Source organism: Oryx dammah, unplaced genomic scaffold (genome assembly GCF_014754425.2).
Source record: "Oryx dammah isolate SB20612 unplaced genomic scaffold, SCBI_Odam_1.1 HiC_scaffold_18, whole genome shotgun sequence".
NCBI classification, from domain to species: domain Eukaryota; kingdom Metazoa; phylum Chordata; class Mammalia; order Artiodactyla; family Bovidae; genus Oryx; species Oryx dammah.
In genome coordinates, this window is record NW_024070202.1 from 48,950,580 (window position 1) to 48,967,424 (window position 16,845).

General features: G+C 32.8%; 2 protein-coding genes across 4 annotated transcripts in view; one reads left to right on the top strand and one right to left on the bottom strand.

Annotated features, from left to right (window-relative positions):
- Window positions 1-16,845, bottom strand: part of COG5 (component of oligomeric golgi complex 5) — a 295,076-nt gene that overhangs the window by 216,188 nt on the left and 62,043 nt on the right. The gene's annotated exons all lie outside the window — the stretch shown is intronic.
- GPR22 (G protein-coupled receptor 22) lies at window positions 615-8,527 on the top strand. 2 transcript variants are annotated; one of them, XM_040260823.1, is made up of 3 exons: window positions 615-1,000; window positions 1,930-2,971; window positions 4,561-8,527. In XM_040260823.1, the coding sequence occupies exon 3, from the start codon at window positions 4,585-4,587 to the stop codon at window positions 5,884-5,886; it is 1,302 nt and encodes a 433-aa protein (XP_040116757.1). In that variant the 5' UTR covers window positions 615-1,000; window positions 1,930-2,971; window positions 4,561-4,584; the 3' UTR covers window positions 5,887-8,527. The 2 variants fall into 2 exon arrangements, with proteins under 2 accessions (XP_040116757.1, XP_040116759.1); XM_040260825.1 differs by having other exon boundaries at window positions 1,930-2,870.

A 16,845-nucleotide genomic window follows, 5' to 3' on the forward strand; every position in this document is an offset into this window, starting at 1 on the left:
GTATAACAACCTTAAATCAAGTTTTATTGATATTTTGAATGAATGAATGAAATGAATGAATATCTGAATGAATGACTACTGCCGTCATAATAATATTTAACACCTTTGGATGTTCACAAAAATTTGGAATACACAGAGAAAATGACTTGAATACAAACAAACTAGTTGAAATTCAATGTGGTTCACAGTAAAGATGCAATGGCTTTCTATTTGTAGAACAAAGAATCTCAACCTAAAAGATATATACAACTAAAATATTTTCAAGTGCAATTATCCAAGGCTTTAAAAAGAATACATACATTTTACTATATAATTTTTTCTTACCCCCTCCCCCTGCCACCTCCCTGTATTTTTTGATGTTTGGCATAAGTGAACAACAAGCCAGAAAGGAATATGCATTTTTAAAGACTGATTTACTCATGTTCTTTTAAGAGCAACACACAACCATCTATAAATATAGCCTTTTAAAAAAGCATCCTTATATAAAACAGTGGGGGATGAAAAATCCTGCTATACATATGAAGCACAATTTAAGCCCAATACAACTGACCAATCACAATTAGTGAATGCACTGCATCTCTCTGCAGTGGAGAGAAGCGACAAGGTAGGCTGTCATTCTGCAAAAGCTGCCCAGAACAGGCTTTCCTCTGAAAAGCAGTGCCATTCCTTTTTAGAAAAACTGAATCTAAGTGTTGTCTCTGGAGACAAGAAGCCTTCAGTATGTTAAATTACTTTCATTATGTATTTTCAGATGCTTATTGATTCCACAGTAGGAAGAGTGAGAGACTGCAGCAGCGTCCAAGCAGCACTACATGTTCCATACATTAGCAGTACTGCTGAAACAATGGCATAGTACAGACACATATTTTCATTAAGGTCTTTTCCGAAGAGGTGTTTATGACCCTCTTTCCCGGTCCTCTACTAACCAGTGAACAAAATGAATCAATCAAAACTGGAAACGCTTCAACTACATCAAGAATCTTTCAAATCTTTAGCAGAGGTAAGCTGTGCTCCTTATTATAGTATTCAGCTGCTTTTGAACCAGCATAGTGGGGTAAAATTACTTTGAAAAATTTTAGCCTAAATTTTAAGAGTTTATTTGCTTAATTCTACTTATTGCTAAACATGTATCTTTTAGATCTATTTAAGATATGATATGTTTTAAATGTAATTTTTTAGGATGGTATGTTAAATATAAAGAATATTCTTTGTTGAATCACGATGAAAATCCCAGCTTTTTAAGTCACTTCAGATTACTAAATATCCTAATGTCATCACTAGTCTTTCTCAAGTGTTCAAAAAAGTATTATATTTCTTGAAAGAATCAGGTTTATTATTTAGCTATTATTACTCAATTTTAGCTTAAGTTTATTATTGGGCATGTTCACTGAAAATTATTTAATTTGCAGTTACATTTTATATCACCCTTTATATTTCAACTACATGAACAGTTCATCAAGGAAATTTATAATATTTATCATGGAATCTGTTTTAACCAGTTAAAATTCAAACCCTGTGCTAATAATCAAGCAAGCTATAATATTTTACAGCAGGACATACTATTAAATTATTATAAAGACAAGAAGGAATGACAGTACTTTCAATGTATGCTAATTGCTCATAATCTCTGAAAATACTCCTTAACTTCTAAAATGAGAGCAGAAATTGGTTTAAAAAAACACAATGTCTGTAATGTTAACTCTGTTACTGAATAACATAATTTTTAATCTTCGTTAGGAAAAGAGAATATTTTTATTTAAAGAAACCTTTAAATTTATGCATAAGCTATGGCTCTAATAATACATACAGTTTCCTTACTTTGATAACAAATATTGTGTATGGTGTTAAATAAGCACAACCAAAGTAACTTTCAATTAATTGAAATTATTAGGAATCCTATTGCTTAACTACTTTTTTCTTTTTCACAAGGGCTCAAAGCAGCTAATTCAGTATTTACAACTGACAATATGAAGAATGCGTCTGATTCATCATCTCCCTAGCTGTCTGAACCATAAACTGCAGGATATTCTTGCAACACATGATTTTAAGACATTAAGGAGTTAAAACTGGAGAACAGAGGTCTACATGATTGCTGGGATTATAACACATCAATAGTAATAATCCTAAGAAGATGCCATATAAAATAGCCACAAAATGAAAAACAATTTAACTGAAAAACCCTGAAAACAAAATGATGAGCATTTTTAAAGGAGAATTTTATACTACAACATTACCAGAATCGTGGAGCCACCAATTCTTGAAGAAACAATGAAACATGGATTGCCAAAAGAAATGACATACATTATCAGCAAGCTAATGAAGCTTTACCAAGTATTTTTCTGCACTAAATATTCAGATATTCCTATCAATTAATATTACTAAAGAATTTTTCCATCTGAATTTTATGACCAATTATGTGTCCTCTTCTAATGAAAACAAACCAAATTAAATAGCAGATGGTTTTTATCAAGAGAACATGGACTGGACTTACAAAGCAAGTTATGTGACGAAGAAATCATTTCAAAGTAATGAGGACTGCTATACAAACAGATTTACATTTGTAACAAAACGATGTCTAAAAACATTTTAGAAGCTAGAAACTTTATGTTTCCTTTCTGTTTTCACATGTTCTGGAAAATAAAGAAACATCATCATAAACTCTCTCAAAGGGAAACGTAACACCTATCATTTGAGGAAGTTTCTCTCCATTGTGACTTTTTAAGGCAAAACAAACACAAGTATTTTGTACTGATCTTTAGAAATCCTTCAGCCAACTAAATCTCACAATTCATGCAGTTGAAGTACTGAAGAGAAAAATGAAAGAATTCCCACAAGACATGAAATAAAACACAGCTACTTCATGTTGTCAGGTAAAAAAAAATTATGTCCAAATCTGTCAATGACATCATGTTATCATTTTGTGGAAAACTGCTATAGTGAGCCAAAAGGCCCATAAGGCAACAACAAACAGGTAGGTCAGAAGATGCATGCAGCCCACAGCCTGTTTAACATTTACAAGAGAAAAGAATCTTGATCTACAGTTCAATGCCTTTCCCTCAGTTATTGTCTAAAATTGACACTTCTAACTGCTGTGACAAAGATCTGATGTTTTAATCTGTCAGTTGTGAAAATCTGGCACACTTTAAAATTCTCATTTTTATAGGATTTCAATGCTGGCTAAGACTTTCACTTACTCAAATATATGCCTTTAGTAATACTTTATATCAAGCTCAAAAGAAACTGTTATCAGCATTTGTGTTTCTGAAATACTACCTCTAAAACAATATGCATAAATAAAACTGTATTCTAAAACTTGTCAAAGGTTACAACAAATGAAAGGCTAACATAAGTTCTGAAAATTGTTAGCTTTTATAATTTGTTATGATTTTGCAGGCAAAATGCTGTACTTGAAATGTGAAATATAGTTGGTTGTATCATTTATATTGTAATATACAAATTACTGGCATTTTAGCCCAGCAAATTAGACATTATTTTTATAAATTACTCTAAACTTCTATATTAAAACATAAATATGCATGAATTAGCAAGAGTTGTTTTTTTAAAAAAATTTTCCTCAAAATGATATATACTGGGTGATTTATACAAAAGATTTCATAGGGAATGTGTAAATTTAATAGATTCCTCAGAATATGGGCTTCAGATACTCCTTTTTCCCTAAAATTTCATTTTTTGTTTAAAAAAATTCTGCTTAATAAAAATCCAATTGATATATTCTTTTAAACCATTGAAAAAATGGCTATTTCTTAAGTGATATTAAATTTCCATTTTCTCTTTCTACATGATATGAAAGGGTGTGGTCACAAAATAAATCATTCATTCATAGAAGTGATTAGTGCTCTTTTACCAAGGTTTGTGGTGTTTTATTTCAAACTACTGTCTTTTTTGTTCCAATTTTTGCTCGTTGTAAAGTTCAGTGAGCACTTTCACTGCAAAATATGAAATATTTATCATTTTCCCTACTTCAGTGGGAAAAAACTCCAGATATCCCCAAGCACACTGTAGACTTCTGAATATGAATTTCAATCAGGAACAAGGACAAAGTGATTTAAAACAAACTAGGGCTCTGTGCCATTTATCATTTTAAATGAACATTTGTCCTGTTCATTTGAAATCTCATGAGAATAATTACACCTACACTAACTGTGCCATAACATGTTAAAACAGCATTTATTTCCCACCTACTCACAACATTTAAAATGAAATCTTAAAACACTGGGCTAAAATTACTTTTGCATACCGGGTAGTTTTATTATACAAAAATACACTGTATCTCAAAAAACCCTAATAAGGAAAACCTTTTTAGTTTATTAAATAATTTTGAACCATATAGAAGCAATCCCCAATAGTTATTTCTTCAAATGGGCCAATTTCCTTTTACATCAAAACAATGTAATCTTGGTGTTTCTACATTTTCCATTAACAGTTTATAAAGTTAAAAATTAAACTAAGTACAGAATAAAATTTTTCACAATGAACACAGGTTTTGTACATCATTTAAATTGCTGAATATCAAATAGTTTATTCTATTTCACTTTCTAGGGAAAAAACAGCTGCTCCAAAAGAATGTGTTTTTCTCCCATTCTGGAAATCAACATGCAGTCTGAATCTAACATTACAGTGCGAGATGACATTGATGACATCAACACCAATATGTACCAACCACTATCATATCCATTAAGCTTTCAAGTGTCTCTCACCGGATTTCTTATGTTAGAAATTGTGTTGGGACTTGGCAGCAACCTCACCGTATTGGTACTTTACTGCATGAAATCCAACTTAATCAACTCTGTCAGTAACATTATTACAATGAATCTTCATGTACTTGATGTAATCATTTGTGTGGGATGTATTCCTCTAACTATAGTTATCCTTCTGCTTTCATTGGAGAGTAACACTGCTCTCATCTGCTGTTTCCATGAGGCCTGTGTATCTTTTGCAAGTGTCTCAACAGCAATCAACGTTTTCGCTATCACTTTGGACAGATACGACATCTCTGTAAAGCCTGCAAACCGAATTCTGACAATGGGCAGAGCTGCAATGCTAATGATATCCATTTGGATTTTTTCATTTTTCTCTTTCCTGATTCCCTTTATTGAGGTAAATTTTTTCAGCCTTCAAAGTGGAAATACATGGGAAAACAAGACACTTTTGTGTGTCAGCACAAATGAATACTACACAGAACTGGGAATGTATTATCACCTGCTAGTACAGATTCCAATATTCTTTTTCACTGTCATAGTGATGTTAATCACATACAGCAAAATACTTCAGGCTCTCAATATTCGAATAGGCACAAGATTCTCAACAGGGCAGAAGAAGAAAGCAAGAAAGAAAAAGACAATTTCTCTAACCACACAACATGAGACTACAGACATGTCACAAGGCAGTGCTGGGAGAAATGTAGTCTTTGGTGTTAGAACTTCAGTGTCTGTAATAATTGCTCTCCGGCGAGCTATGAAACGACACCGTGAACGACGAGAAAGGCAAAAAAGAGTCTTCAAAATGTCTTTATTGATTATTTCTACATTTCTTCTCTGCTGGACACCAATTTCTGTTTTAAATACCACCATTTTATGTTTAGGCCCAAGTGACCTTTTAGTAAAATTAAGGTTGTGTTTTCTAGTCATGGGTTATGGAACAACTATATTTCACCCTCTATTATATGCATTTACTAGACAAAAATTTCAAAAGGTCTTAAAAAGTAAAATGAAAAAGCGAGTTGTTTCCATAGTAGAAGCTGATCCCATGCCTAACAATGCTGTAATACACAACTCTTGGATAGATCCTAAAAGAAACAAAAAAATCACCTTTGAAGATAGTGAAATAAGAGAAAAATGTTTAGTACCTCAGGTTGTCACAGACTAGGCAAAGTCTAAGTTTCACCAAACCCACATTCAAAATTTTTAAATTGTAAAAAATGAATTACTGCCAAATATAAGAAAAACAATTTAAGTATAGGTTATGTTATAAACTTTCAATGTAAATGTCAAGATTAGATTAGGTCATATATATTCAATTTCTTCATTACTTACTGTATTTGTTGCATGGCAGTTTGTTAAGGTAATAACATGTGTATATTTTGTCAATATTATGTCCATCAGATGATATTCATGTAAGTCATCTTTTCTAAAGAATAAATACATAGCCTTAAAACACTGTATAACTTTAAAATATAACTGACACAGGTATCCTTGCATTTTTTTATAAAGTGTATTGTTTCTAAGCCACAAACTATAGATATATTTATATGTTAATAACTGGAATAGTGTTTTAACATAGAAACCAAAATTATGGGTTCCAAACAATCAAAACAACCCAGGATTTTCTATACTGCTATATTATGTTTTCTAACATAGTCTACTTGCTATAATGTTTGATGCATCAAAAATAATGACCTATTTATGAAACTTTATCCTTTTTGGAATGTAGGAAATTGCAGGATTTATCAGGATTTTAAAATTCAAAAAGAAAAAAACAAACAACTCTGTATATGTACATCAAGACAGGGAAATTTTTGAAATTCAAGTTTATTATGAAGAGAAGTTTGATTTTTTAAGATCAAGGGCACTATGCCTGTAATATACAAATGAACTGACAATAAAAAGAAGGAAGAAAACCAAAACTTCTTTCTTCCTTCCTCACTTTGGTTGAGTTAAACAAAATGCTCTGGATTAATACAGTATACAGGCAAAAGCCAGTACATTAAAATAAACTGACATCCTAACTTTATATTCAAGTTGGACTTTTTGTATAACAGAAATTAACTACAAAATCTGAATTCTAGGAACAGGGGGAAAAAAGACTTTATGTCATTATAGAAAAGTCACCTACTTATAATTTTAGATACATAGCAACTTTAGAGTAATAAAATTTATACAATGTTCCTATACTATCAGAGCTCCCAAGTGTTTCAAAATACCCTAGTTCAACTCTGAAAATCACTAAAGTGGCAATAAATCTTGCCAATGTTTTTTACTCTACAAGACATAAACTTAAAGCATTTGCCTCCAATCCTCAATTCATATTAGAAAACTATGAAATTACTAATCCCAACTATAGATGTCAGGTTTGAGAATCTTATATTAAACAAAGATTTTCCAATTGTTATAATCTAATAATCTATCAGTAAGTGCTAATTATCATTGTATATGAAAACTAGCAATAATTTATTTAAAGTAGGCAAATACTTGCTACCTTGTAATTGGTTAATTGGACAATTCTTTATTCTGTTTTTTCATACTGTATTCACTAAATCAAGTAGCAACTCATTTTTAAATAAAAAAATTTGTCAAACAATTCAATAACAATCTCTCATTGAAAGAAACTGTTTTCATCAGGTGGTCTTCTAGAATTAAAAATTAAATGTTGGACTCTTAAGAAAAAAAATAGTAATACACCACTTTTGTGTAAATAAATAACATTCACCCAATCTAGTTTACTGAACTATCTTATATCTTGGGGAAGTGAGCACCATGCAATAGCTTGAATTCACTGAGATTACATGAGAAATTTAATAGCGATATATTTCTGATAATAATTTTGACATAATGTCAAATCTTAGCAAAGGAACAGTTTCCTTCTGCCTTATTTTGTACTCTTTAATAGAATTAAAGAAATGTTTCAATCTGACAATATGAAGCATAAACAAGTAGGACTAATATTTTGAAAAACTCGGAAGAGATATCAGGATTTCATAAAAACATCAAGAAAATTTCTGTTCGATAAGTATATCTAGCAGAGTATCTTCTAACATACTCCTTAAAATCTTTAAACTAATTTTATACTTGGATTTCTGAGCATAAATATTTTAATATCGAGTTTTTAATCTAAGGGAAAATCAGATTATTTTTAAAGTTTTCATATTAAGAAAAACCCTTTATGTTTTAAATATTTTTCATCTTCAAGTCTATAAACACGCCAAAAAACTCAGTTAAAAACCACTTTTCTAATAAATCTGTCTAAGCTGTCTTATTGCCTTCTTGTTCTCTGTAATAAGAAAACAAAATAAGAAATAAATAGCAAATATTATGTTTCCCTCTAAACTATTACTATTTCTACACTTGACACAAGAACAACTAACAAGCATTTCTGCCCACCTGTAGTAATCTTTCAGATATATAGAAGTGTACCCAATGATCTATAATCAAGAATATTCATATTTACTAGATAACCTCTGATAGCTTCTTAGTGTTAAATAATATGTAACTTGTAAACTAAAACAATATTTATGTTAAAACTTCAGTTTTTAAAAACAAGTCACAAATATGTTTGCAATAGCTGATCTCAGCTTAAAAAGGAAAGAATGAGAAGCTTAGATGACCTTTTTTTAAATGCTTAGTCAATGAAAAGGTGAATTATTTTTATTCTTCTTACAATGGCTCTTACCATAACATGTAAACTTTTTACTTTACTTCAAATAATTTTATTTTTAAAAGCAGTAATGCAAATTTTTCATGTTAGAATGAAGTTTTAAATGCAAAAGCAATAAAGGTAATAATAAATTCAATATGGGATCTTCTTAAAATCATTTTTTTGACCCACTTGCCACAAATCACATTCACAGATATCAATTTCTATACAGCTAACTGTGTTAGTTCTTAAAAACTACAGAAACAACTATTATTTTAAAAACTAACTAAAGAAGAACACTCAACAAGATATGGAAACTACTGTTTTTTGATTTGTTTCCTAATTTAAGGTCATTGTTATTCTACCAACTTGCACCCAACAGATGTTCAAACATATTAAAAAAGAATTATTTACAACTATGCTTTAATTAAAAATGCCATTCATAATAATTCTGTACTTCTCACTCATGATAAGTCAATTTTTAGGTATGTGGTCTGTTTTTTTATTCCCCCAAATAAAATTATAGCAAAATTCAGCTCTCTGGACATTAAAAAATCAAACTCCTGAGATTTCACTGAGATTAGACTTTTAAATGCAAAAACCTAAAAGTATAAGAAAGCAAGTGCTTTATTCATAGGGCTTTCTTCAACACAGTAACTTCAAGACTACTTTCCAAAGCCAATAAAACTTTTGGCTTTATTATATTTTATGACTATACAGTCAAGTAAGCTTTGTAATTCTATTAACATTTGAATCCTTACAAAGTAGAAGGCATTATGGAAGATAGTTATATGGTAGAAACTGATGTATTACCCTCAGAGCTTAAAAAATAGAATCAATGTAGTAAAAAGTATGAAAATATCTATTAAAAAAATCAGAATGTGGTATTTTAAAAGAGTCAAATTCTTAATAAGAAAAGAATTATGTTGGATTTAAGAACAGTATAAATAAAAGGATTGTTGAGGAAAGCTACTAAAAAAGCGTATTCTGGAAACAGAAAACGCAGTTCTCTGTAGAAGAAAAGTAATACAGCAGTGAGAACTTATCTGGTAAGCTAAATTAGAACCAAAAGATGGAGGTCTTCAATGCCAGCAGAGAAATCTGAGCAGGGAAATAACACAGTAGGAAGTGAGCTACAAAAAACACAACAACAACAAAAAAGTAATAGAAGAGCTGATGAAGACACTGCAGTGGGAAAGTGAAAAACCAAACGGTTGGGTAAAACACAGAGGATAGGAAGCTGCTGCCATCACCCCATAGGTAATGAAAGGCCTGGCAAAAAGTGCTGCAGCTCTGCAAAGGAGCATATACATGTGACAGGTAACATAAAGGCAGAATCAGTGAAGTGTCCAACTGACTAGAAAGCCAACCGGCATAAGAGACTGAAGAATTTAAAATGATGGGCATAAGAAGGGCCGCAAGAAAGGAGATTTCCCCAGTGTTCTAAGAACGTTTCAAACTATGCTTTGAATAAAGCATTAACACATAGGTAACAAGGACAAAGACAAAAATTTCTGACAAAGCAGAAAATTCAATTAAGTAAAATAACATTATTCAAAAATGTTCTAGTTATTACGAATATTCAAAATGAAAACTCCAATTCGATGTTTTATATTATCTACTTTATATTTTTCACATATTGGTTTATTGAGTTTTTCCATTAAACATATTATTTTCCTCTTTGGCAATTTTTTTAATTATAAAAAATTTTAAACACTGGCAAAATTTGACATATACAAAGTAAAAAATATAAATATGATCCTTTGTGTCTTTCCTAATAATTTATTATAAATTATCCATCCAACTCATTATATACACATCACCTTCATTCTTTGTCAATGGCTACATAAAAATAATTTTTAAAAATTAAAAAAAATCATATAAGCAAAGTTTCTGAAAAACAGTATTGATAAAATATCAAGTACTTAAACTTTTTATAATATAATTAAATAGCTTCAAATTACATTTCAAAAAGTAAAAGAGGTAATAACAAATTGTGGAACAGCTTAGTTTTCTAAATGGAAGTTAAAAGCAAGGGAAAAATACATAAAATAATCTATTTCTTTTCTTCATTTCCACTCTGTAAGATAAGAAATATAAAAACCAGAGAAAACTTTAGACAGTTATTTTCTTTACATTTCAGAGATGGATACCCATATATACCCCTTCTGAATAACAGGTGCCTATGGGACTAAAGTGAACTCAAAGAAAGCTAAACATGAGATGATGAACAATAAATGTTAGGGAAGAGAGAAGCTCAGATCCCATTATAAACAAGAAATACAAGGAGATAATTAAACTCAGAAAAACTAGGAAATAGATCCAAAAAAACTCAGAGATGCTTAATTAACTCTTAGAGAAATACAAAGAGAACATAGAATTATAGATTTGAGTTCACAAAAGACAATTAATTTGAAGACTTTTTCTAAAAATCATTCAATACAGTGAAAGTATTAAAGTGCAGTCAACAGACTAGACAGAGCAGTAATATGATAATTTATATTACATTATAATAAGTAGAATGAAAGAATACTATAACAATTCACAAACACTGGAACAAAATAGTACTAAGATGTAGAAACAAATGGAACACTGGGTTCATCATTCATATGAAAGCTATCACCTTCTAAAGAATACTCATTTTTGCGAGAGAAAAAGATGAGCAAATTTAACACAGTAATATTTCTCCCCTGGCTCGTGATAAAATAACGTGTGAAAATAACCCTAAGTATCTCTACCCTTCTATTCACACTTTTCTTTTTTTAACAGACCTCTACACACTGTATCTATGGCTTTCAAGGATGACAGCTTTGTATTTACACCAACAAGTGGTAAAAAGTGCTGTCACTCCTGTCAGGGCCACCAATATTAACTTCATACCAGTATCAAACCCTGAAGCATCAAGTAAGATAGAAACGGAGAGCTGAGTTTGTCTGGAAGTGAGGTCATTTTCCTCACCCTGCTTCCATGTAAGCAATTACTTAATGTCATATATTTCTGAGAGCCATTCAGCAAGGCAGACTATCAAAACACATCACCAACTTTTCAGGGAAAAAAGAAAAAGGAACAAGAGAAGCTAATAAGGTTATGAGGAATCAGTTTCCACAGAGACAGTTTAGGACATACAATACTAGTAAGTGATGCAAAATGAAAACATATTAACAACATGAAATTTTTCAAATGTTAATACTAATTAATCAGAGTTCAGGCCATATGAGATACAGACTGTAGGAATGAGAAGCATATTAATACATGGAACTGACACATATACACAGCAGCCATTAATATCCCACACAATCCCACATGTCATACTATTTATGGAATACTGATTGGGTAGAGAAGAAACAAAAATACGTATTTCGCTCTAATATTGTTAATACCTCACTCAGGGCAGGCTGAAATGTAAAAAATCAAATTATATGGCTACACTTTAAGAATTTTCTTTCCAATTCTTAAAAACCTTTAGTCTTTCTTTTGCTATTAAATTTCTTCAAAGTATCACTTCTTACAAACAACAAAATGCTAGCAAACTGTAGCTACCGAACTTTATAAACTGTCTTTAACCCAAATAATACAATAATAGTCTGTAATACTAATGTAACCTTTCATAATGTTTCCCTAGAAAAAGTGACTAATAAATACCAATGGATGAGTAAATATTTGAGAAATTGAAAGGAACAACTTTTAAACTTATTAATCTTGTTTCAGTTTCAGTTCAATTCAGTCACTCCATCTTGTTTCAGTTTCAGTTCAATTCAGTCCCTCAGTCGTGTCCAACTCTTTGCAACTCCATGGACTGCAGCGTGTCAGGCTCCCTTGACCATCTTGTTTAGGAGAGAGTTTCTCAAATTTCTGGGCCCTACTTTTACTTAATGAAGCAGAACCTCTATGGCTGCAGCCAAATAACAAGTTTCAATAAGTTCCCTTAGATGATTTGTGTGCTAAAGGTTAAGAACCATTACTTTATATACTAGAAGATAGACTATCACAGCGACAGACATCCGAATAACTATTAAATGAAAAGATACAGAAGCAACTCTGAACCAATTCAGGCCACAGTGCCTTCTTAAGGAAAAAAAAAAGTAAGTACACTTCATTTTACCTTATAAAATTCTTAGTTGGATCTATATACAGTTAGGGGAAGCACACCGACTGAAACTGCCTACCCTGGTCAGGCGCCATAGTAACCATTCGCATGAGTTGTTTTATGACAGGAGGTCGTGGTAAGAAACACAGAACTAATAAGCCACCACCAACCTGAAGAGTTCGGAAAAGGTCAAAAGGAGACACCACATGTCTGACCACCTCCCAGAATTCTTCTCTCTTGCATCCATCTTGGCTGAACAAGGCATGCACCACGAGGAGGACTCTGAGTCAGAATGATTGGCTAAAGACAACCGGAAATTAATCCCATCACCATAAAATCCTAGACTGTGAGCCACTTGACAGAGCAGTTCTCCTGGGTTCCCTTACCCTATTGCTCTCCACCTGGGTGCCCTTTCCCAGTAAAATCTCTTGCTTTGTTGGCACTTGTGTCTCCTCGGACAATTCATTTCCGAGTGTTAGACAAGAGCCAAGTTTCTTGGAAGAGGTCCCTTTTCCTGCAACAATACTACAGTTCCCCAGGACATTTGTTTCCTTAAGAACTAAAATTTGGGAATTCCCTAGTGGATCAGTGGTAGGACTTTGTGCTCTCACTGCTGTGGGTCCAGGTTCAATCCCTGGGGCAGGAACTAAGATCCTGCAAACCATGCTGCATGACCAACGGGAAAAAAAATTTATTTTCTAAAAAGTTTTCTAGGCAACGCATGCATACATGCTTAGTCACATCCAACTCTTTGTGACCCGTTGGACTGTAGCCCACCAGGCTCCTCTGCCTGTGGAATTTTTCAAGCAAGAATACTGGAGTGGGTTGCCATGTCCTCCTCCAGAGGATTTTTCTTTAAAAATCGTACGCTAAGATAATATAATACCAAACACAAAGACGATACTGTCAAGTGTTACTTCATTCAGCCATTATACTCAGTTAATTATAAATCGCACAATTACTCCCTGTCATAATGTTACCTTATTCTGACCAGAAGGTAAGCACTATAGTTGCACGTTTTTACTCATTTCAATTCAAAATATATTACTTCTAAATTAAGTTCACAAGGAAAATACTAAAAAATTCATTCTGTGTATCTTTTGAACAGATGTCACTCAAATTAGGTAGATGGTTTCACTCAAATTTTCTCCTTTATTATTGAAATTTCCTTGGTGCCATCAACACAATTTAGGAAATATCAGCTACTCTTTGGTAGTTTATAACAACTTTAATTTCCTATGTGGTTCTATAACAGTTTAAGTAACACTGGTAATCAGTGTTATTTAAATACTTCAAAGAGTAGAACAAAACCACTACTCTGGGAACACTTCTTATTAACCTTACATTAAGAATTCTTTCCAAAAACACTGATATTATCTACTGCTGTAATTCTTTTGCTTTTTAGCATTTTCAGTGAATCACAGAACTCCAGAGCAAGCTAGTATTACTGAAAATGGGCTGCTAATGAATACAATGTAAATATACAAAGAAAGTTCAGGTGATTGAATATAAACACCATACAGAAAAACATCTCCCAAAAAATACATTTCAGATAAACAATGACTTTGGTGCAGGATTTCCTGGAGTCTCTTAAGTCCTTTGAAATTGTGTATAAAATTTAACAGGCATATGTGTGCATGTGTTTCTCTGGAACAAATCTACAAACTCAAAAAGATTCTCACAAAAGCAAGTGAACCAAAACTAAAACTATGCTTAAAGTTAGGAAGTAAGAAAGGAAAATTGGTAAATATTATTTATATCCTATGTCATCCCAAGGAAAATACAAGACAAATTTTAAAGCATCCAACTTTAGATACAATTAAATTAAATGAGAAAATAAAAATCAGAGCAAACAGAATGAAAAAAGTTAAAGTAAATTAATACTGGTATAAAATAAAAATGCAAAACACTAATCATTAAGTCTTGCATTCTTACAAGAGTGGGTAAATGGCTGTTCTCTTTATTTTCCACTAGGTCGGATAAGAGAGAAAAGGGGTCAATTACTTAAATCAAATCCCATATGATTATACAGTGGAAGTGACAAATACATTCAAGGGATTAGATCTGACAGTGTGTTTGTAGAACGATGAAGCAAGGTTCGTGACACTGTATAGGAGGCAGTGATCAAAACCATCTTCAAGAAAAAGAAATGCAAAAAGGCAAGAATGGTTGTTTGAAGAGATCTTACAAACAGCTGAGAAAAGAAGAGAAGCTAAAGGCAAAGGAGAAAAGGAAAGATACACCCATCTGAATGCAGAGTTCCAAAGAATAGCAGAAGAGATAAGAAAGCCCAAATGATTAATGCAAAGAAATAGAAGAAAACAACAGAATGGGAAAGACTAGAGATGGCCTCAAGAAAATTATAGATACCAAGGGAACATTTCCTGCAAAGATGGACAAAATAAAGGTCAGAACGGTATGGACCTAACAGAAGCAGAAGATATTAAGAAGAGGTGTCAAGAATACATAGAAGTACTATACAAAAAAGAGCTTCATGACCCAGATAATCATGATGGTGTGATCACTCACCTAGAGCCAGACATCCTGGAGTGTGAAGTCAAGTGGACCTTAGGCAGCATCACTATGAACAAAGCTAATGGAGGTGATGGAATTCCAGCTGAGCTATTTAAATCATAAAAGATGATACTGTGAAAGTACTACACTCAATATGCCAGCAAACTTGAAAAACTCAGCAGTAGCCACAGGACTGGAAAAGGTCAGTTTTCATTTCAATCCCAAACAAAGTGCAAACTACCACACAATTGCACTCATTTCACACGCTAGCAAAGTAACACTCAAAATTCACCAACATAGGTTTCAACAGTACATGAACTAAGAACTCACAGATGTTCAAGCTGGATTTAGAAAAGGCAGAGGAACCAGAGATCAAATTGCCAATATCCATTAGATCACAGAAAAAGCAAGACAGTTCCAAAAAAACATCTACTTCTTCTTTACTGACTACACCAAAGTCTTTGATTATATGGATCACAATAAACTGAAAAATTCTGAAAGAGATGGGAATACCAGACACCTGACCTGCCTCCTGAGAAACCTGTACACAGGTCAAGAAGCAAGTTAGAACCAGACATGGAACAATGGACTGGTTCCAAATTGGGAAAGGAGTACGTCAAGGCTGTATATTGTCACCCTGCTTGTTTAATTTATATGCAAAGTACATCATGAGAAATGCCAGGCTGGAAGAAGCACAGGCTGGAATCAAGACTGCCGGGAGAAATATCAATAACCTCAGATATACAGCTGACACCACCCTTATGGCAGAAAGCAAAGAGGAACTAAAGAGCCTCTAGATGAAAGTGAAAGAGAAGTGTGAAAAGACTGGCTTAAAACTTAACATTCTAAAAACTAAGATCATGGCATTCAGTCCCATCACGTCATGGCAAATAGAAGGGGAAACAATGGAAACAGTGAGAGATTTTATTTTCTTGGGCTCCAAAATGCAGCCATGATATTGAGATGCTTGCTCCTTGAACGAAAAGCTATGACCAACCTAGACAGCATATTAAAAAGCAGAGACATTAAGGTCCATCTAGTCAGCTATGGTTTTTCCAGTAGTCATGTATGGATGTGAGCTGGACTATGAAGAAAGCTGAGAACTGAAGAATTGATGTTTTTGAACTGCAGTGTTGGAGAAGACTCCTGAGAGTCCCTTGGACTGCAAGGAGCTCAAACCAGTCCACCTTAAAGGGAATCAGTCCTGAATATTCATTGGAAGGACTGATGCTGAAGCTGAAAGTCCAATACTTTGGCCAGCTAGTGCAAAGAACTGACTCACTGGAAAAGACCCTGATGCTGGGAAAGACTGAAGGCAGGAGGAGAAGGGGATGACAGAGGATGAGAGGTTGTATGGCATCACCAATTCGATGGACATTAATTAATTTGAGCAAGCCCTGGGAGTTAGTGATAGACAAGGAAGCCCAGAATGCTGCAGTCCATGGGGTCACAAAGAGTCACACATGACTTAGTTATTGAACAATAACAACAATGGAGCCGATCAGACCAGATGGAAGAGAAAGATGGCACTTCCAACTGATAAGCAAATAGATATTCTTAAAAACAAAAACAAAACAAAAAGGCACCCCAGTAATTATGATGTACTTATTCCTTTCATCCTCACTTCCCTACTTTCAAAGATTCACTGATTAAGAGAAATGGAAAAAATGATTAACTTTCAGAAAAATCTTTCATAAGTATTCTCTCTCAAAAAAGTTCTAAAAAAACTCAGCGGCAGAAAAATGGTTAACTGCAAAACCACAAACCAAAAGAGCCACCTAAGCTAAGGCAAAGACTAACATCAGGAGAACGACACTTAGCAGAGATGGCTGCTAGAAAATTCCAAAATGAATAGTTAATAAACTGAATTATCA